Here is a 21,903-nt window from a genome sequence, read left to right as displayed (position 1 = left end):
ATTCTCTATAAAATGCGCAGAAGTCACGTTATTTTCAATTCCCCAGATTCTACGTGTTCTATATAACTTATCGGAAATTCATATATACAAGTTCTTTAGAATTGATGATTTTGTAAGTTCTTATTTCAAAGCACATAGTTCAAACTATAAAACCGTAAGAAAATTATATATATGTTATATCATAATACTATTGAACCACGTACCAAGGTACCAAAGTGGAGCAAATGATAATTTCCCATCTTCTTCGAGGAAACGAAGCAAAAGAAACAGCACTAACAAAAGTGCGAGTATGACCAATGTATAATTGATGTAGTTGATGTTTTTTTTTTTTGGGTGAAGATTGATTTTGATCAGTGGATGTAAATGAATGAAATGTCATTGTTTATTTTTGGGTTAACCCTTCAGAATTTTTTTTTCAAGTTAACATTTATTTGTAAAAAAGCCTATGAAATAGAATGCAGTGAGCATGGAACGAGATTCAGAAGATGGTGTTCATCATTTCATTATTTTTGGGCATTAGCTATAACAAAGAAAGATGTCATCTCTCCTTGAGATGTGTTGTTGGGAAGCGATGTAACAGATGGATCGCAGCCATTGATTGTTTCAAAGTTTATTGGAGTTTCGTCAAAAGAACGATAGCCAAACAAGACGATCATGTAAAGAAGAAGACGAATAAGGAAGATAATAGATTTGATAATCTATTAGCGTGTAAGGCTTACAAAGAAAAGCAGCGTTTATTTCACTTGTTCGATTGTGTTTCTTCTTCTTAACTTTTAATCATCTCTTTGTTAGATGTGTAAGTCCTAGAAATAATGATGTAATCTCTGTTTCAATTTTAATAAAGTAAAGTAAGATGTTAAAAAAAAAATAGAATTCAGTGAGCAGTATAACCTTTATGTGTATCTTCAAAGAGTTAGTACAGTCACATTCATTGGTGTTTTTAAATTTGAAAGTGGTTACTGAGGGTTATACTGCGCTTTAAATTAGATTTTTGGGGTTAATGTACTTTTTAAAAAGTTAAGGGTAAACTTACAAAAAATAAAAGATATTTGGAGGGTTTTTTTTTGAGTTTATAGAAATCCCTTTAATTTTCCTTACTTTTTGCTAGATTTTCAAAACAATTTGTAAATCTTCAATAGTTTAACCAAATACATTAATTCTGGTATTGAAATTTTGTGAATCTTCAGACAAAGTTAGGAACCATAAAACTCAAAAAGAATTTTCAATCTAAAACTCAAGTAAAGTCAACCATGCCACTGACTAATAGAGATAAAAGTGACATTTCTTTTCTTTCCAAGTTCTCAAAAGTCTCTCAACTATGAAAAGAGACAAAAACAAAACTCAACTCAGCTTCTGTTTAATTCTACATTTCTACTGTTTTTTGTCTTTTCATGTTTTATTCTTCTTCTATCTAAAATTGAACTATAAAATGAGCTTACAGATGAATATTAATCTCAACTTAGTCAAATGAGAGATCCTGAATAAACCATAACTCAGATCTTAAATATGGATCTCACAGTTTATGTGAAATCGTTTGGCTTCCCAACATTGATGCTCTCTTCTGCCAAGAACTCTGTAATGGCCTTCCTTTGCCATCCTTTGAAGCTCCTGAAATACAGAAAACAAAACCTCAACTTCTAGTCCATTTTGAAGATCAAACAATATATTAGGAGGAAAATGAATTTAGACTTTACTTTTGGTCAAGATGAGCCAAGATCTCGCCTCCGGGGAATGCTGCTTTAGTAGCTTCAAATGCTGCCTTAATTGATTGTCTCCAATTTCCACCAATTTCATTCTCTCCAGGATTTGGTTTGGTTTGAGTTGGCTCTTCCATTGGTAACGAGTATCCAGAAAGCAAATGGCCTACCCAAATATCATCTTTCCTGATGAACGCAGAAGTAAAACAATCAGACAAAGCACTGCTTCAATGTTGTGATCGCACAAAGCAGAGTTCTTGACGACAACTTACAAAACTATATCCATGTGACGAGGAGCATAATGACCACCTCCAATCCCTAAAAGAACCTTCCTCTTTCCAGTTTCACTGTTCCACCAAACTATCCACATTAGTTACGACCGATACTACTTTTTTTTTTCTTTATGTCGAGGTAATGGTCAAGCTACCATATATATACCTGTTCCAGTTCCCCACTGCATCACGACCTCCTAGCCCAAGTCCTTCCCACATTAACTAATCGCAAAACACAATTGATTTTTACTAAATGTAACCAAGCTTATAGATATTGGCAACAACATTAACGTATTCTCATGAAGAAAAGATATAGACTAAAATCTACTAATCTACTGGCAAGTGATGAGCCTCAAACTGTTGTAATCACTCTTGTTAAACATAACGATGACTACAAGCAAACTTTAAAACCCCAAAGAGGTATTATATAATCCACATGAACCAAAAAGAAACAAGAACTTACAAGAGCCATGACTTGAGCTGCGTCTTGTCTCTTCCAGTATTCATCTGTACTTCCTACATATACACAATAAGTAATGATCAATTAGAGCCTCGAATTCTCAACAACCACGCGTTAATCAATCTCAGAGATCAGTTCAATCGAGTTTAATAAATTCAAAATGGCAAAATGTAATTCCAACTCCACCAAATTCAAACACATGAAATTGTCTTATTTCAAGAAAGCATAGAGCTTTTCAATTCAGACAAAAGGAACAAAGCAGAGAGCTCTCACCAATCTCCAAGAACATTGTTGGTTTGTTAGTTATTGGTCCATGATGAGTGGCTTCCAATGTAATCTACATCCACACAAAGCAATTTGCATTCTTAGTATATAAACCAAACTTCAATTTCAAGCATAAGCAAACTCATGAGGACACAAAACAACAAAATACCTCAAACTCAGGAACTAAACCATGAGCTTCAGCCATTTTCTTCAAGAGACGAAACCATGGACCAATTCTAGGGTTTGGCAACGCCGCCCATCCAGGCTTCCCACCCTGAGGCGGTGATTCACCATCCTTTAGATGAAGCACTCCTACACTTTTTGTCAACCAAAACATCCTTCAGAACAAAAATCATAAACCCAATTCGAAAGTTTGGATTTTTACATACCAATCGGATGAACAGTTAAAGCAGGACGATTCGAGACGGCGGTGTGACGGCTGAGGAAGATGACTTCATCAATAACTTCACCAGTAGCTTCTTCCCAACGTAAATCGAGATCGTCTTCTTTAACTATAGATCCATCGTGTTGAATCACTCTCGCTTGCTTGTTTGTGAAACTCTTGATGTCCTGCAAAAAAGAACAGAATCAGACGACGAGATAAAGGTTGAGACTTTACCGGCGGAGAAAGCTTGAAAATTTACCGGCGGTAAGGTAGGTCCGGCGGTCCAACCGGGCATGGCGAGAAGCGCCGCCGCGGGATTGATCGACGCAGGATCGGAGGTGGTGGCTACGATCAGTGTCACCATGTTTCGAGTTGTTACTGTAACGCGACAATTGGCGTTTAGAAACGATTGGATGGGAGTTGCGTTTGTTTTGAATCTGTTGTTGTGCGTGTGGAGGAAGCGTATAACGTTTCGGCCGCTTATTTTCAAAATCATGAATTGAAAACTTTTTAGCTTTTAACTTTTGGAAAGGTGTTTTAAATAGTTTTGATTTTGTTTGGTCACCAAGCTAAAGCTATTTTACGTTAAGAGAAGAAAAAAGTAACAAAATTGGAATTCAGATGGTGCTGCCCAGGATCGAACTGGAGACCTTTTGCGTGTAAGGCAAACGTGATAACCACTACACCACAGCACCTGATGTCATTTATGGTCTCATTTAGTGTTTAACTATAGACTAAAGTATCACGCACAAATAAACCCCTTCAACTTCGAGCGAGCATCGGAGAAAGCAGACAGATGTTGAGTTGTTCATCGGCGTTCCAAAGAGTAGCCTTTATGCTCATGGCTCCCAAATTAAAACCTCAGCGACTCCATCAAAGTATGTATACACACCCAGACCCATACTCCTGCACTCTTATTCATGAGCTTTTTATTTAAAGAGTAGATTCGTAACAAGGGTTTTTGGTATTTTTTTGTTTGTGTAGTTGCAGAGACTGGTGCTGAACAATTGGTTAAGAAAGCTAGGACGATGACTACTGAATCCTCCATGAAAGATGCTTTCTCTACTTACGCTGATTATCTCAATAACTTCGTAAGTGTTTCTTTGTTAAAAAGATTGAAACTTGCATCATGGGATTGAGTTATTTAGGGATGATTTGTGAGGCAGACAATCAAAGTAATGATCTTTCTGATTGCAACCTTCGATTCTTCTGTTATTTTGAGTCGAGGGTGGGTTTTGTGTATTGGTCCTGTAGTGAATTTGGAACTTTGAGTCCTTGACTATGATGAAATTGAGTATGAAGGAGCATGCTTTTATCTTTTGTAGAATGAGAAGCGAGAAAGAGTGGTGAAGGCAAGTCGTGATATCACAATGAATAGTAAAAAAGTTATCTTTCAGGTTCACAGGTAAAGAAATCAAAGCCTCTGTTGTTTTTTGTTTGTGTTTATCAAAGATTCTGTTTGATTTGTTTTTTGTTTTACAATGTTATGTTATGTGGCAGACTCAGTAAAGACAACAAAGATGAAGTTTTGGAGAAAGCAGGGAAAGATTTAGAAGCTGTGAGGGATCAACATTTTGCCCGGCTAATGAGAGAGCTTCAAGGGACTGATTTTTGGAAGCTGAGACGAGCTTATTCTCCAGGGGTCTGTAAATATATATAGATTCTTTTGGAAACCATTTTGGCTTATGATTTTGACTGATATGTTGTGGTTTTGGGTTACTTTACAGGTGCAGGAATATGTTGAAGCTGCAACGTTTTATAAGTTCTGTTTGTCTGGGACGCTATGTACTCTCGATGATATTAATGCAACGCTTGTACCGCTAAGTGACCCTTCTTTAGAGCCGTTGCAGATTAATATCCTTGACTATATTCTTGGGGTATTTTAGGCTCTCTTGATTTATGGTTACTGTTAAAGATTTGTTCGCTATAGTTTGGATTTCTCAGTTGTGTTTGATTACTTTCACAGCTTGCTGATTTGACTGGAGAGCTAATGCGAATGGCGATTGGTCGAATATCAGATGGTGAAATCGAATTTGCGCAGCGGATTTGCCAGTTTGTTCGACAGATTCATAGGGAACTTATGCTAGTTGTGCCAAAGATGGATGACAGTTACGACATGAAGTCCAAGATGGAAGTGATGCTTCAGAGTGTGATCAAAATCGAGAACGGTATGCACATATTTTTACATTTATAGGCACCAATCAATGTTGTTTTTGTGACTCTTTATTGTTTGTTTATCAGCTTGCTTCAGCGTTCACGTGAGAGGATCAGAGTATATTCCACTGCTTGGAGATGATGCGCCAACATCGTACTTATTGGGAGCTGCTGATGTCGAATGATTCGAAGGAGTGCTCGTCTCTCAGGACACATTTCTAGTTGTTTAGGTTGGCATGTTTGCGACAAGTAGAATCTTCAGAGAATTTTAGCCACTTTGTGCTTTTGAGGAACTTTAAATCTCTCTGTTGCAATACTTTGAAAAATGAATGGTTAGAACAAAGATGTAGAACTTTTCGATTGTTGAAAGGAAAGCTTATTATAAATTGATTACATTTGGAGCTAAAGTCTAATGAATCTAGCAATTACTTTAATATTCAAGTGAAATAAGCTTTTCTCGATCTTTCGCAATCCAGAAAGTACATTTTTTGGTTCTTGTTGTTTGTTTGTGCTTAATGAGGAAATACACAGATTCTTATCTTATTATAGTTTGACATTTGCTATGAGAAGCCATAAATATTATTTTGGAGGAAAATAATTAAAGTAAAGAGATTGAGTTTTAAAAAAAGTTCTCCTATTTTAAGATATTCATAATCTAGTTATAAATAGAGTTATATGTGTTTGTAAGCATTCTGTGAAAACAACGTTATAGTCTATGACAAAATCCAAAACCACTCTTTCAAAGTTATTGGCAGACGCTAAATTTAGCCAAGAATGTGAGGAGTTGCTGTCTTCTCTTCCTAAAGACAGAAGCTTCTTTGCCGAGTATCTCTATCAATACCAAGGGTTTTGGTACCCACCAAATCTCTTAGAAGGTGTTCTATACAGCCAGAAGCATTTTCAGGCAAGAGATTCAGACATCATCCTCGTAAGCAGTCCTAAGTCAGGTGCAACTTGGTTGAAAGCGCTCGTCTTTGCTCTGATTCACAGACGTGAATTCCAAACCCCTCTAGAATCCCATCCTCTGCTTGATAACAACCCTCATTCTCTCGTGCCCTTTATCGAAGGTTTCCAGTTCCACACTCAAGATACCTCTCCTAAGATCTTCTCCACACACATTCCTCTGAGGTCACTCCCTGAGTCCATTAAGGACTCGTCCTGTAAAGTTGTGTACTGTTGCAGGAACCCGAAAGATGCTTTTGTCTCGCTTTGGCATTTCGTGAAAAGTTTGATTCTCAAGGAGATGGTTGGATGCACAATGGAGGAAATGGTGAGTGGGTTTTGCAGAGGGTCAAGTGTTTATGGACCCTTTTGGGATCATGCATTAGAGTACTGGAAAGAGAGCCAAGAAAACCCGGACAAGGTACTGTTTGTTATGTATGAAGAGATGAGAGAGCAGCCTCGTGATTGGGTGATTCGGATCGCTGAGTTCTTGGGATGTTCTTTTACAGAAGAAGAGATAGAGAATGGAGTTTTGGATAGTATCATAAAGCTGTGTAGTCTTGAGAATATGAGTAAATTGGAGGTTAATGAGAAAGGCAAGTTAGTGAATGGAATGGAGACTAAGGCATTTTTTAGGAAAGGTGAGATTGGTGGATGGACAGATACTTTACCTCCTTTATTAGCAGAGAAAATTGATAAAACCACTGAGCAGAAACTAATTGGTTCTGGTTTTAGATTCTTTTGCTAAGAATCTGCTTTAGTTCAACTCATTTCTCAATTTATTGATTTAGACTTTAGTTGGTTTAGCATGCATCAATACAAATAAGGTTGTTGAGTTATTGTAATTGACCGAACTGGTCTGTTAACAAATAAAACTGATGTAAATTTTTTTTATTTAGGTTAATAGTAAAATATGACGTTATATAAGTGTTTATCTTTTTCTAAGAAATAGTTTTGACTAAAAAGGACGTTACAATGTAAAAAAAATTTGTAACGGATGTGTTCGGGGCATTTTCGGACTAATTTTCTTCAGAGTCTATCTATATAAATATGGACTCTTTATTTTGGTTCAGCAGATACCTTCAGCGGATGTCTTTTCGTAGATTCTATGATATATTTGGAAAATTAGGAATGAGAAAATGTTTAGTAATTTGGATTTTAACCCACTAGTGATTTTACATTTAGCGGAGGAGGAAGCTAATCTTAGGCTTTTGGCGCAGGATGAGGTTGTGGGTGATCCTATACATGGTGGACTTCGGTCGATTTCTGGTCCTAGGGTTACTGTTATTTCTATGGTAGGTAGATATGTAACCAGTTTTCGATGATTTGTGGATGGATCTTGGAAGGCGACAGACCAGTATGATTGCAGAGGATGGTATTGCATTTTTCCGAAGGGAAATCTTCCACCATGGGTACATCTAATTTTTGCTGGCTTTTTTTCACGAATTTGACTCTTAGCAACTCCTATGTTCGAAGCCAGATGTTGTCTAATTAAACCACGAATTACAAATGTCTGGAAGAGCGCCAGGTACAAGAAAGAGTTGATTGCCCGAAAGAGGGCAGCGCAGCGCCTCGCCTCAAAACGCAAAGCATAGGAGTGTGATTTGTCGTTTACCTTCTTTTGCGCTCCTGCACGCCGATTCCCCAGAGTTGTATAGCTATAGAACTCAAATCCTGCTTTGAAGGTTCCCCTTCGAGCATGGGTGCTTCTCTGCGCCAAGGAAATCCGGATCTCTCTACATACTATACGAACATGAAGACTCTTTTGGAACAATTAAATGGAACTAAATCAGTACATCGTATCCATAGGATTGGGGGTCTCTTCCTGTCCTGAAGAAGCAGCTCTTTGCCTTTCTGCTTCAAAGAAAGAGTCACTCATCCATGCAGAAGTAGAAGCTCTAATTTGGGCAATGCGGTGTATGATTGGCGCAGATAATCGGAATGTTATTTGTTTTATAGATTGTTCAGACTTGGTGAAGATGGTGTCTTCGCCTCCTGAGTGGCCTGCATTCAAGTCTTATTTGGATGAGATTGAAGTTGATAAGGATGAATTTCTCTCCTTTTCTTTAGTCTTACTTCCCCTATCGCATAATGGTAACGCGAACAAGTTGACGCGCCGTACTAGAGTTGAGTCACAACAAATGACCTATATAAATGTTTTTCCTTTCAATTGGCTCGCTTGAGCTGAGTAAAAAAAAACTTAAAAAATATTTGACTAAAAAAATTTGGTGTTTATTTGAGAGTCTCCTTTCATTTGTTTTGTTTTCTTTTTACATGCACTTCACGTGTCAAAAAAAAAACATTATACGTGACGTACACTTCACGTGAATGATGTGTTTGAATGTTGTTCCACCGAAAATAATATCTTTGGACCGAAGAGAAATTGGAAGCGTTGTAAAACCACACAAACATTATCCTCATAGATGCACTAAGAAGAGCTTAAGAAATAGAAAGAACAAAAAAAAAGAAAAAGATTGGAAGCATTATAAAACCACAAAAGCTTTATCCTCATACTTGCAACAATTTTCAAGATTTGATTGATCTCTTAACAATGTCATCATCATCATCATCAACAGTTCATGCTTTCTTGGGAGATGAGCTGCTGACACAAGAAACAAGAGATCTGATCTCTTCTCTTCCAAAAGAGAAAGGTTGGTTAGGGAGTGAAATGTATCAATTCCAAGGATATTGGCACACACAAGCTCTGTTACAAGGACTCTTGACCTGTCAAAAACGCTTTGAAGCCAAAGATTCCGACATTATCCTCGTCACCAGTCCTAAATCAGGTACTACTTGGTTAAAAGCTCTTGTCTTTTCTCTCGTTAACCGACACAAGTTTCCAGTTCCTTCTTCTGGTAATCATCCTCTTCTGTTTACCAATCCGCACCTTCTCCTACCCTTCTTGGAAGGAGTTTACTACAAAACCCCAGAATTTGATTTCACTGGGTTGCCTATTCCAAGACTGATGAATACGCACATAGCGCATCGTTCGCTGCCCGAATCCGTTAAGAGCTCGTCTTGTAAGATTGTATACTGTTGTAGGAACCCTAAGGACATGTTTGTGTCCTTTTGGCATTTTGGGAAAACGCTAGCTCGTGAGGAAACCACAGACGCAGAGTTTCCGATTGAAAAAGCGGTAGAAGCGTTTTGCAAAGGGAAGTCTATGAGTGGACCCCTTTGGGATCATATATTAGAGTATTGGTATGCAAGCCGCGAGGATCCAAATAAGGTCTTTTTTGTAACTTATGAGGAGCTCAAGAAGCAGCCCGGAGTTGTGCTTGGGCGAATCGCTGAGTTCTTGGGATGTGGTTTTACTGACGAAGAAATAGTGCAAGGCAAAGTAGAGGAGATTGTGAACTTGTGTAGCTTTGAGAGTTTAAGTAATTTGGAAGTTAATAGACAAGGGAAACTACCAAATGGAACAGAGTCTAAAGCTTTCTTTAGAAAAGGAGAGACCGGAGGATGGAGAGATACTTTGAGTGAGTCCTTGGCAGCGGAAATTGATCGAACCATTGAAGAGAAGTTTCATGGTTCTGGTCTGAAATTTTCTTCTTGAATCAATCTTTTAAACTTGTTCTTGTTCTTGTTCAATTGTTTTTTGAATGTTGTGAGTTTTTGTTGTTTGGTGTCAATGTTTTTGTTTTTGAGTTTTTCTTCTTGTTGTTTTTTGTATGAATAAAATGAATCGGATTATTCTATGTCTGTGTGTTTGTCTTTTAACTACCACTATAGATTCGGATTATTCTATTCTTGTTCAGTCGTATTTGACATTTTCTTTAATATATGGAAAATAAATGTTACAAGTCCTTTATACAGTATGTTTTAACTTTTAAGACAAGAACATATAACTGAAAGTCTGAAACAAATATTTAAAAAGGGTAAAGGGTTTATAACCAACTTATTGAAATCTCAAACCGGATCCTCTTGGTTTATATTCCACGATCTCATTATGGATTTTCGCCATAATCAGTAAATCACTCAAATTATGATATTGAATGCAAAACCTAAACAATAATTTCGTAAAATGATAGTGTTGATCAAAAAAGCTGCTGGACTCACCCTTTCCAAGACAAAGACTGTTGAAGATAAGATATACATATGTAAATTTGTAAATTTGTAAGGCCGAATTATTCAAAACATCACAAAAAAAAAAAAAAAAAACTCATACATCTTCACCTTTTTACTCTCCTCTCTTTGTGGTCACATAGAGAGAGAAAAATTATCACATGTGATTCGTTTTAAAATTACATTACTAAATTTATTCAGCAAAAAATAAATTAATCAGTAATGAAATGTTTGTATTTAATACAGAAGGTTAGTTTTTAAGATTGAATTGAAATTGTTGATCAAAGAAAAAAAAAATCGAAATTCTGAAATCGCTCATGCAACTCGCAAGTCATGTCATGTTGGTTTCTCTTTTTGACTAGTTATATTAAGACATTAAGAGTCGTGATTCTCCTTCTTTCATTTTTATACTATTCTACGTGCTCTTCAAGTAAATGATGTGTTGACCACTCCACCCAAAATAATATATTTGGACCAAAAGAGAAATTGGAAGTATTGTCCGATTTACTTGTAGAGCAAACTTCTCATACATGTATAAAAACACATAAGCATTATCCTCATAGATGCAATAGAGTTTAAGAAATAACTCTAAACAATGTCATCATCATCAGTTCCTGCTTACTTGGGAGATGAAGATCTGACTCAAGAAACAAGAGATCTTATCTCTTCTCTTGCAAAGGAAAAAGGTTGGTTAGTGAGTGAAATGTATCAATACCAAGGACGTTGGCACACACAAGCTCTGTTACAAGGAATCTTGATCTGTCAAAAACGCTTTGAAGCCAAAGATTCTGACATTATCCTCGTCACTAATCCTAAATCAGGTACCACTTGGTTAAAGGCTCTTGTCTATGCTCTCCTTAACCGACACAAGTTTCCAGTTTCTTCTTCTGGTAACCATCCTCTTCTGGTTACCAATCCGCACCTTCTCGTGCCCTTCTTGGAAGGAGTTTACTATGAATCCCCAGATTTTGCTTTCTCCGGGTTGCCTTCTCCAAGACTCATGAACACGCACATATCGCATCCTTCACTACCGGAATCCGTTAAGAGCTCGTCTTGTAAGATTGTGTATTGTTGTAGGAACCCTAAGGACATGTTTGTGTCCTTATGGCACTTTGGAAAGAAGCTAGCTCCTGAAGAAACCGCAGCTTATCCGATCGAAAAAGCGGTTAAAGCGTTTTGTGAAGGGAAGTTTATAGGTGGACCCTTTTGGGATCATATATTGGAGTACTGGTACGCAAGCCGAGAGAATCCTAACAAGGTCTTGTTTGTTACTTACGAGGACCTCAAGAAGCAGACCGGAGCTGAGATGAAGCGAATCGCTGAGTTCTTGGGATGTGGTTTTATTGAAGAAGGAGAAGTGAGAGATATTGTGAAGTTGTGTAGTTTTGAGAGTTTAAGTAATCTGGAAGTTAATAGACAAGGGAAACTACCAAATGGAATGGAGACTAAAACTTTCTTTAGAAAAGGAGAGATTGGAGGATGGAGAGATACTTTGAGTGAGTCCTTGGCAGCCGAAATTGATCGAACCATCGAAGAGAAGTTTCATGGTTCTGGTCTGATCTTTTCTTCTTGAATCGATCTTTTAAACTTATTATAATGTTTTTGTTGTGCTTTAAGTTATGTTTTCTTCGATCCCGTGAGAACTTTTTCTTTTATAAATTATGTTGTTTGTGTTTGTTGTTGTTCTTTTACGAATAAAATAAATCATGTATTCATGTTTGCGTTTTCTTTATATATTAATTAAATTTGTGTTTTTTGCCGCACCCTATCACTGTTAGATTCGGATTAGGACACGGCACATGCACTGTAAGTAATTAGTATACTCGTCAGCTACAGGTTGGAGTCAATTTTATCAATCTTGTAAATTTCTATTTTATTCCAACTACGTACCCATGACTAACTAGCTAGTTGTAGACAGAGCCGTGCCTTCCCGTGGACAAATGCCCAAAGCTACCCAAAAACAAAACTAAAATTCTAGGCTACATTTTTATACCAAAAAACAAGCTTATTAACTTGCTATAATGTGTTTTCTATAATAAAAAATCTTCACTAAAATTATATTTTTAAAAGTACTAATTTTATTGAGATTTTAAAAAGTACTATTTTTATTGAGATTTTACTATCTTGAAAATAAATTCATTACTAATATATAACAACAAAGTCCAAAAAAGTATTTAAACAAAAATAACTAAAAGTAGTACATCTGGAAAATTAGTATAGAACATTTTGAATTAACAAAAATGATTTTAGTTTTATATTTAAATTATTGGTTTTAATTACTGACATTTTATTTTTATTTAGTGTTAAGATAATTTTCTAATAAATATTACAAAATCAAAAAAAAATAATTGCCTTCGGCCTCCATAAGTGTGAGCACCCCACTGGTTGTAGATAAATATTTGTCAATCATGGTTTCATCTGAAACCACACATGAAAGCTAAGTAGCTATGAGTACTAAATATTTAGTAGTCCAAATCAAGAAAACGATGGATTTCTAATTACTCCTTCTGTTTCAGTTTAAATGATGTTTTAGCACAATAATTGTGTTTTATTTCAAATGATATTTTCAATTTTCTATGTAAAAGTTACATGTGTTTAACTTTTTTTACCAATAATATTTTACATTGTATTTTCTTATTGGGTGAATTTGTTTTATTTAATGATGTTTTTATGAAAAAGGTAAACTAAATGAAATTATAGATATTTCTTAATTTGTATGAAAAAGTTCTAAACATTACTTAAAATGAAACAGAAGACATATATGATTGGATGCAAAAAACGTCGGCATAACAAAATTGGGAAAAATGCAAAAAAAAAATTCGAAGTAATTTTTATTTGGACTTTTAATTTTTCAATTAACAAAATCTAAACAATAATTTATTAAATGATACTATAGTTGATCAAAAGAAGTTGCCATCATCAATTGTACTCTTTATCTTGTGAGGATTTCTTTGCGCAAAAAAAAGTTCTGGTGAGGAATTCAAGACAAAGTGATAGGTCTGGGCAAAATACCTGGATCCGAAGATCCGATCCAAAAAATTCGATCCGATCCCGTATCCGAAATTGTAAAATATCCGAACGGGTTCTAAATCTCTAAATCCGAAAACCCGAATCCAAACCAAAACCCGAACAGATATCCGAATATACCCATATTATTAATATATAGTAGTAATATATTAGTAATATTTATAATTTAAATAATATAATTATCAAAAATATTCAGATTTTTAGATATTTTTGATAATTTGAAGTATTTAAACTGTTTAATAGTAAATTTGGGTAAAAAATACTCTAAATTTTCAGATATATTGTGTATTATTGAATAATTTAGACTAAATTAGATACTAAAATTTTGAATTTTGTGAACTTCAGGTAATCCGAATCTAAACCCAAAATACCCGAACCAAACCCAAAATCTAGAAATATCCGAACGGGCCTATACCTCTACACCCGAAAACCCGAAAATCTAAAATACCCGAACCGAACCCGAACGGGTACCCAAATGCCCAGACCTACAAAGTGAACCTTTAATTTTCTTTTTGTGCACCGACAAAGTGAACCTTTCATTGGTTCAAAGACAAAGTCTATTGAAGATAAGATTTTTATCCTAGGAAATTTGTGTGGATTAAATACATGTCTATGAAATAAGTATATACATATGTAACCTTGTGAAGCCGAATGATTCAAAGCAAAAAAAAAAAAAAAAACTTATCTTTACCTTTTATCACTCTCCTCTCTTTGTGTTCACATAGAGAAAAAGAATTTTATCACAATGGAGCCTGTTCATCTTCCAAACTTCATGAAAGACAACCAAGTTAGTCAAGAAACAAAGAACTTGATCTCTTCCTTACCTTCAGACAAAGATTTCACTGGTAATGGTCTCTACAACTACAAAGGTTGTTGGTACTATCCAAACATACTCCAAGCCGTTCTTGACATCCAAAAACATTTCAAGCCACGAGATACTGATATAATCATGGCTTCTATGCCCAAAGGTGGAACCACTTGGCTCAAATCCCTAGTTTTCGCTGTTGTGCATCGAGATGAATACCGTGAAAACCCCCAAATCCATCCTTTGCTTTCACAAAACCCTCATGACCTTGTCCCATTTCTTGAGATTGAGTTATATGCTAATAGCCAAGCTCCAGATCTCACAAAGTTTCCTTCTCCTATGATCTTTTCTACCCATATGCACTTACAAGCATTGCGTGAGGCCACCAAAAAGGCTTCCTCGCCTTGCAAAATCGTGTATGTGTGTAGAGGTATCAAAGACACGTTTATTTCCGGTTGGCATTTTAGAAGCATGTTACATCGCACCAAGATGGATAAAGCCGATTTCGAGCTCATGTTTGATGCAGTTTGCAGAGGAGTTGTCGCATATGGACCTTACTGGGAACAAATATTGAGCTATTGGAAAGGGAGTCTGGAAGACAAGGAGAATGTTCTTTTTATGAGGTATGAGGAGATGGTTGAGGAGCCTCGCGTTCAAGTCAAGAGACTCGCCGAGTTCTTGAATTGTCCATTCACCAAGGAAGAAGAAGAAAGTGGATTGGTGGACGAGATCCTAAAGCTGTGTAGTTTCCGAAATTTAAGCAATTTGGAAGTTAATAAAACTGGGGCGATAAGAGTTGGTGTAGATTCTCACGCATTTTTTAGGAAAGGTGAAGTTGGTGACTGGAAGAATCATCTTACTCCTCATATGGCCAAAACCTTTGATGAGATTTTTGAAAACAAACTGCGAGGTTCCGGTTTGAAATTTCAATAAGGTTGTGTTATGTTCTTCTTAGCTTAGAATATTTCATGTGTCTTTTTTCTATGAACTTTGTTGATTTGGTTTCGTTCAAATAATATTTGGTACTCTATGTTTTACTTTTTTTTTTGTGAATTTTCCATATGTTTTACTTTCAAGAACAATAGAACGAAATATATAATTTTATTATAGTAACTTGTGGGCTTTTTGAATGTCTTAACGGGTCGATAACTTGTACTAATCGTTTAGGCCGAAATATGCTTTTTGAGTAACTAGCATTCTAGTCAGAATGATGACATAATTCCGTGTACCATAACGCATTATTGTATTTGTGAAATTTTTATGCATAACGCATTGGGAGACTGGTTTTTAAAAGTTCTTTGGTATTGAACCTTTAGCAACGACAATATTATCCGGCGTGGCTATTAGAACATTTTGATTTGCAAGTTACTTAAAGTTAAAGCTAAAGAAATGTTTGGTCTATATTTTATGGACATTCGTGGAAAACATGTTTGGCTGATTTTATGGGGCCACGGCTGGAGAAGAAGATTCGTGGATTACATATAGCCATCATGCATATTTTACTTTATAAATACGTTAATGGAAATAATATATATTATATTGTAAACAATATGATTAGTACGTGGTTTGGATATTGACAGTTCAACTATATATATATATATATATATACTTTTAATTTTTTAGCATTATAAGAAGTTAATTGTAGAAAGGAATCTGACTTTTGAGTTTTTGACACATATATAATTAATATGAACACTACAAAAAAAATGAGTCATAGCTACACTAGAATTTGTTGCGATAACTCCATATTTTGTTGCAAATTTGAAAATGCAACGTAATTGAGACACATTTTTTATTGTAGCTATATGAACGTTGTAAATTGGTATTTGTTGCATATATATTGCAAAATTTGCAATAAATAGACTCATTGCTATGTTGTCGTATTAATGCAACATTATTTTTGTAGTAAATTTGTCGTATAATTGTAACGTATGTTTGCAACTTCCATTTGTTACAAATTATTGCCACATAAAAAATATAGCAAATATTATTACAAATTTGCAACGAAGTAATATATTGCTATATCTGTTGTATTAATGCAACAATATTTATGCAGCAAATTAGTGGTATAATCACGACGGTCTAATGCAACTATATATTGTCGTAAATAAATGCTACGTAAAATATAAAGCAAAAATATTGCAAATTTGTAGTAATTATTTTTAAATATACGCTCGTCGCATATATTTTTTGACGATGCTCACAATTAAAAATGTTGCAAAAATATTGCCACTGCAAATTTTTTTTTTTGTTGCATTATTACAATGATATATAATCATAAATGTTTGCAACATTAATATGAATCCAATATTTTTCTATATTTTTGTTGGGCACATGATTTGTTAAATTATGATTTTTTATTTAAAACTTTCTTTTATTAAATATATATTATGATCGGAAAAAACAATGAAAGAAATAACGAATTTTATTAAATAATAAAATATTAAAATATTCCAAAATGCAAAAATGAAAAATAATAGAAAAAACCAACCATAAATAAAAACTAAGTACAGAATAAAAACCTAAAAAGCATAACTAAAAAGCATAACTAAAACAAGTAAATGAAACTTAGTTGTTCACACCATTAGAGGATTGACGGGAGAACAACATGTCAAACATTTTCTCTAATCCTTCAAGCTTATTGAGCCTTTCCTTGATTTCTGCATTCTCTTTGTAAAGCTCTTCCAACTTTTGTTTGATAACTTCGTCATTTTCCACATTCTTTTCAAAGGTGGCTGCCACTCCACCGTTGACTGAGAGTTTATTGAGAAGAGCACCTAGTCCAAACACACGACCGTTTGTTGCCTCCACAATCTATAATATATGGTAAAAACACTTATGAGATAAAACATTTATGATAAATACCTTGAAATCAATAGAAGTTTTGAAAATTTATGTTTACCTTTAAATATATTTCATTCTTCTTTTCCTGATTTAGCTCCTCTATTGCTGTTACAGGGACATCATCAAGAAGAATATAATCAGCTATATCCTTCTCAAATCCCTCACTGATCTGCTTTGCCTTTTCATCCACAAATGATCCATCTGATTTCTTGTGTGTCTCTCGAAGGACATCTATGTATGATGCATCTCCATTCTTTTCTTTTCACAAAATATCAACAAAAAATATTATAGTAAAAAGTTAAAAAATAATTTTTGAATAATAGTATTGCTTACCAAAATGTCTGCAACTTTGGCATATGAGCTTGAGCCTGCTCGATGTTTGTGAGGTCCCAAACCATTTCGGTCAGACATCCGGCTCTTAAAAGCTTTTTTACTTCTCTCCTTAGCTTTTTCTGTTCCCCAATACTCTACAAGAGCTTTGTATTGATCATCAAGGATCCAATATGGCTGTTGACCCCTTTCTTTAACTCGGCTAATCATATCAATTAGCTTAGTTGCAGCACATTTGTGAAACATTGTAAGCACCTCATGTTCAATGATGGGATTCCAATTGAATTTTCTCTGAAAAAAAATATAAAAATATATATTATATAAAAGTGGAGCTTTATAACGATTTCTAGAAAGGAAAATTAAAAAAAAAAAAAAAATTACCCTAAATGTGTTAAACCATCGCTCCTTAACAGCTATTGGTGTTGTTGAGTAGTTTCGATATGGACCAGGAAAATCAGATCGAATTATTTTTCTTATCTTAGTGGTGATTAGAGAATCACGTTTAAACCTACAAATGAAACAAAATTAGTTACAGAAATGATAGTAACCAAAAAAAATCAAAGAATTGTTATTTTTTCTTACCACAAGGCTCCATTCACTCTGGATGGATTAAGAACACCTAAAAAAAGAGCACCTCCTTGAACTTGAGCTTCATTTTCCATAGGATTCATCTAAATATATATTATAAATAATAAATTAATTAATACTAAAACAAAACTTACAGTTGCAGAACAAAAATACAAGTTAAACAAACCAAAAGCTAATTACGTAAAAACAAAACATAGAACTATAACTGAAATAAAAAAAAATCATTGGGGAAAATGAAAACAGAATCAAACTAGTTTCTTCCAAACCATCTAGATAGTCCATATAATTTAATCAATGCTTAACTACTTTACACAAAAAGAAACCGACAACATAAAATCACATGCATAAGAAACGAAAACATACCCGACAATGCTTGGTGGATGTTGTTTGGTAGCAACTCAGCGAAAGCAATCGAAAGAAGTCTTTGCATAAACACATGGCAATCATGACTTTTTAGTTTAGAAAGTTTAACTCCATCAGAAGAAGATATCTTTGATGCATAACCATCAGAAAATTTAACTTCATCTTTTAACCAATTAAAACGACATTCCTTTCCCTCCGAAGTCAGTCTAAATAATGGAAATGGAGCTTTTCCATCATTGGTCATATGGAGATCTTTTCGGTTGCAAATCTCTGCCAAGTCAACACGGGACTTAAGATTGTCTTTTGTTTTTCCTGCAACATTCAACAACGTATTGATGATATTTTCAAAAAACATTTTCTCGATATGCATCACATCAAGATTATGACGAATGAGAAGACTTTTCCAATAAGGTAATTGCCAAAATATGCTTTGTTTGTGCTAGTTATGTGTTTCGCCATATCCCACTAGTTTTGGATGTCCTTCTCCTCCACAGCCAACTGTTCTTGGTAAACTACACACATGATCACTCCACAATTCCTCCCCCGAATACACTGTTGGTGGATCTGAATCCACCATTTTATTTTTTCTGAAGTTTTTCTTGTTACGTCGTAAACTATGATCTTTTGGAAGAAAACGACGGTGACAATCAAACCAACATGTTTTTCTCCCATTTTTCAACCAAAAAGCACCAGTATCATCCATACAATAAGGGCATGCTAAGCGACCATGAGTTGTCCATCCAGACAACATAGCATATGCAGGAAAATCACTAATTGTCCATAAAAGCATAGCTCGTAACGTAAAATTTTGCTTCAGTGATACATCATAGGATTCAACTCCATCATTCCACAAAGAATTCAGCTCATCTATGAGAGGCTGTAGAAATATGTCTAAGCTCCTTTTTGGATGGTTGGGGCCATGAATCAGTATTGTGAGGAATAAGAACTCTCGTTTCATGCACATATCAGGTGGTAAGTTATACGGAGTCAGTATAACAGGCCATAACGAATAATTTTGACCAAACATTCCAAAAGGATTAAATCCATCAGTGCATAAGCTAAGATACACATTTCTAGGGTCATTAGCAAAATCAGGATATACCTTGTTGAAATGTTTCCATGCTTCACCATCTGATGGATGACACATTACGTCACTACTGTGGGTTGAATAATGTTCTTTGTGCCATCTCATTAGTGAAGCTGTTTTCTTTGATTGGTATAATCTTTTCAGCCTATCAGCAATCGGCAAATAAAACATTCTCTGAAACGGAACTTGCTTTTTTCAGGTTCTTTCGCATTTGTAAATCTGTCAGATCCACAAAATCTACAGCTTTTTTTGTCTGCATCGTCTTTCCAAAAAATCATACAATTCTTCTGACACACATCAATCTTCCTGTAAGGCAGACCCAAAGATCTCATTAACTTCTTCGTCTCATAATATGAGGTAGTGGCCTTGTTATCTTTAGGCATGTAGTCTTTCATCATCTGAGCAATAGAATCCATACAGTTTTCTGATAAATTATAATCTGTTTTCAGAGTCATATACCTAGATGCTAGTGATAATTGTGAAAGTCCTTCTCCACATCCATCATATAGTTGATTTTGGCTTGCGTTTAACAGATTAAAAAATTTTTTGGCTTCTTCGTTGGGCTCTTCCTCCATGTTCTGATTAGATGGCATACGCCCATCAAAAGCATCTGTAACCATCTCGACATAAGTGTTTTGAACAGACATAGAAAATTCACCGGGAATGCTTGTATCTTCATCAATATAACGTGGTTGCTTATCAGCCTCATAGTCTTCTCCTTGTGAAACCCAAACAAAATAATTGGGCATAAACCCTTTGTTATATAAGTGACCAGTAACTATCTCCTCAGTAAAAGCATGTCCATTCTCACACCTAATGCACGGACAAAATATTATGTTCTTCTCAATATATAAGGTATGGTTTTTCGCAACAGTTATGAACTCTTTCAATCCATCTAGGAATGCATCTGAGACTTGCTTGGTAGTTGCATCTAGTGGCGGATCTAGAAAATAATTTTACCCGTGGCAATAATTTTAAACTATAAAAATTAAATAAAATATTTTAAAATCATGTCTTATAAGCATACTGTACATAATACCAATTCTTTACCATAGTTTCGACGAGCTAAAAATACAAAAAAAAATTGAAATAAAATTTAAAAAACCACTTAATATTAATTTTATTAAAATTTTCTTTTATTTCTACTAAGGTTACTCCAAGTAATAAATAAAACAATAACATAGAAGAAAATTATCTGAATATAATATTTTACGTTTGACGGAGAATAGGGAAGCTAAAGAGTCATGCATGTCTCACGTTTAATTTTTAGTTTGTAATGTACCAAAAAGAAATGAGTTTGTAATACATTTTTGCCAACTAAATGGGCTTAGAAATATTATTACGAGGAATTGGGTTTTCGTGCTTTACTAACACAATAGTCAAACGTGAGTATAGAAAAATAAAGTAACATGGGCATTGAGTAAATTGTTAACAGGGGCATAAATTAAAATTGTAATAAATAGCTCTACCTTCTAAAATTTTGACAGTGGCAACTGCCCCGCTTTACAGCAACGTAGCTCCGCCCCTGATTATCTTTACTTGACGACAGTGGCGGAGCCAGAAAAAAATTTTAGAGGGGTCCAAATAATTTTTTTTTTCTTAAAGAAATAAAAATGTAAAATTTTAGAGGGTTAAAATGATTTTTTTAAGAAAAATGAGGGTAAAAATGCAAATTTTAGAGGCTCAAAACAGAAATTTAGTCTAAAATATGGTAAAAATGTAAAAATTTGTAGGGATCAAAATTAAAATGTAAAATTTGTAGGAGTCAAATTACAAAATTTAGAGGGGTCATATTAGAATTTATAACTAATAAGTGGGGTTAGCTGACCCCAATAGAGCCTTACTAGATCCGCCCTTGCTTGACGACATTTAAAAATTTCAGAACTTCTGCAAAAGCAAATAAAATTAAAGTCTTGTTACTCAAAGTACTTCAGTTGGTTGATATAAGAATGAAAGAAAAATATATATAAAAGTCATGTCACAGTATTAATAAAATCTAACAAATCTTAAATCAAATAAAGTATGAGTGTGGTGGTGAAGATGCTGATAATGAAGGCTACGCCTAGCACCACCAAAAGAAAACCACGTCTAATATTGTTAATTAAAATAAAATATTAAACGACGTTATGCAAAAAATTAACCTTAGCCTTCAAGTAAAGAAGTGGTTAAGATGCTGATAATGAATCTTGTCTAATTATCAGCTGAGGTACAAGTTTTTAAACCACCAACTCTTTAAACGATATCTGCTCTGTTTTTTGGTCTCTGCTCTGTTTTTTTGTCTCTGTTCTGTTTTTCTTAATAATAGAATGAAGTTTGTAACTTATATGGAAAGGGAGAAGAGAAAAAATAAAAAAAATGTAATAGTATTTTATTTAATAAGGGATAGCTTCAAAATAAAGAAAAGATAATAGTTGTACGTGCTTCCACTACATCTTTAATAGAGTTTGATAAGAAAAACTTATCTTTGTGAAGATATGAGAGAAGGAAGCCACGTTCCTAGTCCTATACTTAACAGATAATGATCAAACTTTTTTGTTATATCTGTTTTAATATATTGTTATTTACTTAGATAATGATGATCATGCTTAAAGCCATATATATATATTTCTTTTTAGAGAAC

At 34.6% G+C, this 21,903-nt stretch overlaps 6 protein-coding genes, 1 non-coding gene and 1 pseudogene across 8 annotated transcripts; 5 read left to right on the top strand and 3 right to left on the bottom strand.

Annotated features, from left to right (window-relative positions):
* Positions 1-1,264: 1,264 nt before the first annotated feature.
* Positions 1,265-3,574, bottom strand: LOC104710293 (D-aminoacyl-tRNA deacylase). The gene is made up of 9 exons (XM_010426875.3): positions 3,338-3,574; positions 3,083-3,263; positions 2,863-3,005; positions 2,703-2,766; positions 2,433-2,485; positions 2,136-2,191; positions 1,970-2,044; positions 1,695-1,883; positions 1,265-1,608 (listed from the first exon to the last, which is right to left on the bottom strand). The coding sequence occupies exons 1-9, from the start codon at positions 3,572-3,574 to the stop codon at positions 1,521-1,523; spliced, it is 1,086 nt and encodes a 361-aa protein (XP_010425177.2). The 3' UTR covers positions 1,265-1,520.
* A 108-nt stretch (positions 3,575-3,682) lies between these two features.
* On the top strand, positions 3,683-5,639 carry LOC104710292 (uncharacterized). Its single transcript, XM_010426874.3, has 7 exons — positions 3,683-3,956; positions 4,063-4,169; positions 4,404-4,483; positions 4,579-4,720; positions 4,806-4,955; positions 5,045-5,246; positions 5,320-5,639. The coding sequence occupies exons 1-7, from the start codon at positions 3,875-3,877 to the stop codon at positions 5,415-5,417; spliced, it is 861 nt and encodes a 286-aa protein (XP_010425176.1). The 5' UTR covers positions 3,683-3,874; the 3' UTR covers positions 5,418-5,639.
* On the bottom strand, positions 3,701-3,773 carry TRNAV-UAC (transfer RNA valine (anticodon UAC)). Its single transcript has one exon. It is a non-coding gene; the product is annotated as a tRNA-Val (tRNA).
* A 293-nt stretch (positions 5,640-5,932) lies between the features above and the next one.
* On the top strand, positions 5,933-7,101 carry LOC104714945 (cytosolic sulfotransferase 13). The gene has a single exon (XM_010432408.3). It carries the CDS (start codon positions 5,948-5,950, stop codon positions 6,920-6,922), a length of 975 nt encoding a protein of 324 aa, XP_010430710.1. The 5' UTR covers positions 5,933-5,947; the 3' UTR covers positions 6,923-7,101.
* A 1,442-nt stretch (positions 7,102-8,543) lies between these two features.
* LOC104710291 (cytosolic sulfotransferase 12) lies at positions 8,544-9,872 on the top strand. Its single transcript, XM_010426873.3, has one exon. It carries the CDS (start codon positions 8,726-8,728, stop codon positions 9,728-9,730), a length of 1,005 nt encoding a protein of 334 aa, XP_010425175.1. The 5' UTR covers positions 8,544-8,725; the 3' UTR covers positions 9,731-9,872.
* An 866-nt stretch (positions 9,873-10,738) lies between these two features.
* LOC104710290 (cytosolic sulfotransferase 12) lies at positions 10,739-12,002 on the top strand. The gene has a single exon (XM_010426872.3). It carries the CDS (start codon positions 10,835-10,837, stop codon positions 11,810-11,812), a length of 978 nt encoding a protein of 325 aa, XP_010425174.1. The 5' UTR covers positions 10,739-10,834; the 3' UTR covers positions 11,813-12,002.
* Positions 12,003-13,761: 1,759 nt separating this feature from the next.
* LOC104714944 (P-loop containing nucleoside triphosphate hydrolases superfamily protein) lies at positions 13,762-15,181 on the top strand. The gene has a single exon (XM_010432407.3). It carries the CDS (start codon positions 14,012-14,014, stop codon positions 15,002-15,004), a length of 993 nt encoding a protein of 330 aa, XP_010430709.3. The 5' UTR covers positions 13,762-14,011; the 3' UTR covers positions 15,005-15,181.
* Positions 15,182-18,871: 3,690 nt separating this feature from the next.
* Positions 18,872-21,575, bottom strand: LOC147937653 (uncharacterized; annotated as a pseudogene). The gene is made up of 2 exons (XR_015566613.1): positions 21,425-21,575; positions 18,872-21,170 (listed from the first exon to the last, which is right to left on the bottom strand). The product of XR_015566613.1 is annotated as an uncharacterized LOC147937653 (transcript).
* Between the last annotated feature and the right edge of the window lie 328 nt (positions 21,576-21,903).

Source organism: Camelina sativa, chromosome 9 (assembly GCF_030686135.1).
Source record: "Camelina sativa cultivar CO46 ecotype springtype chromosome 9, ASM3068613v1".
NCBI classification, from domain to species: Eukaryota; Viridiplantae; Streptophyta; class Magnoliopsida; order Brassicales; family Brassicaceae; genus Camelina; species Camelina sativa.
This window is presented reverse-complemented; position numbering and strand designations above follow the sequence as displayed.

Excerpts from the sequence above, each read along its gene's own strand:
- LOC104714944 (XM_010432407.3), top strand. The coding sequence starts at position 14,012 with ATGGAGCCTGTTCATCTTCCAAACTTCATGAAAGACAACCAAGTTAGT.
- LOC104710290 (XM_010426872.3), top strand. The coding sequence starts at position 10,835 with ATGTCATCATCATCAGTTCCTGCTTACTTGGGAGATGAAGATCTGACT.
- LOC104710292 (XM_010426874.3), top strand. The coding sequence starts at position 3,875 with ATGTTGAGTTGTTCATCGGCGTTCCAAAGAGTAGCCTTTATGCTCATG. Across the intron at positions 4,484-4,578 it reads GTTATCTTTCAGGTTCACAG|ACTCAGTAAAGACAACAAAG; the intron begins GTAAAGAAATCA and ends GTTATGTGGCAG. Across the intron at positions 4,956-5,044 it reads TCCTTGACTATATTCTTGGG|CTTGCTGATTTGACTGGAGA; the intron begins GTATTTTAGGCT and ends TTACTTTCACAG.
- LOC104710291 (XM_010426873.3), top strand. The coding sequence starts at position 8,726 with ATGTCATCATCATCATCATCAACAGTTCATGCTTTCTTGGGAGATGAG.
- LOC104710293 (XM_010426875.3), bottom strand. The coding sequence starts at position 3,574 with ATGATTTTGAAAATAAGCGGCCGAAACGTTATACGCTTCCTCCACACG. Across the intron at positions 2,192-2,432 it reads CAGCTCAAGTCATGGCTCTT|TTAATGTGGGAAGGACTTGG; the intron begins GTAAGTTCTTGT and ends TTTTGCGATTAG. Across the intron at positions 1,884-1,969 it reads CGTCACATGGATATAGTTTT|GAAAGATGATATTTGGGTAG; the intron begins GTAAGTTGTCGT and ends TGCGTTCATCAG.
- LOC104714945 (XM_010432408.3), top strand. The coding sequence starts at position 5,948 with ATGACAAAATCCAAAACCACTCTTTCAAAGTTATTGGCAGACGCTAAA.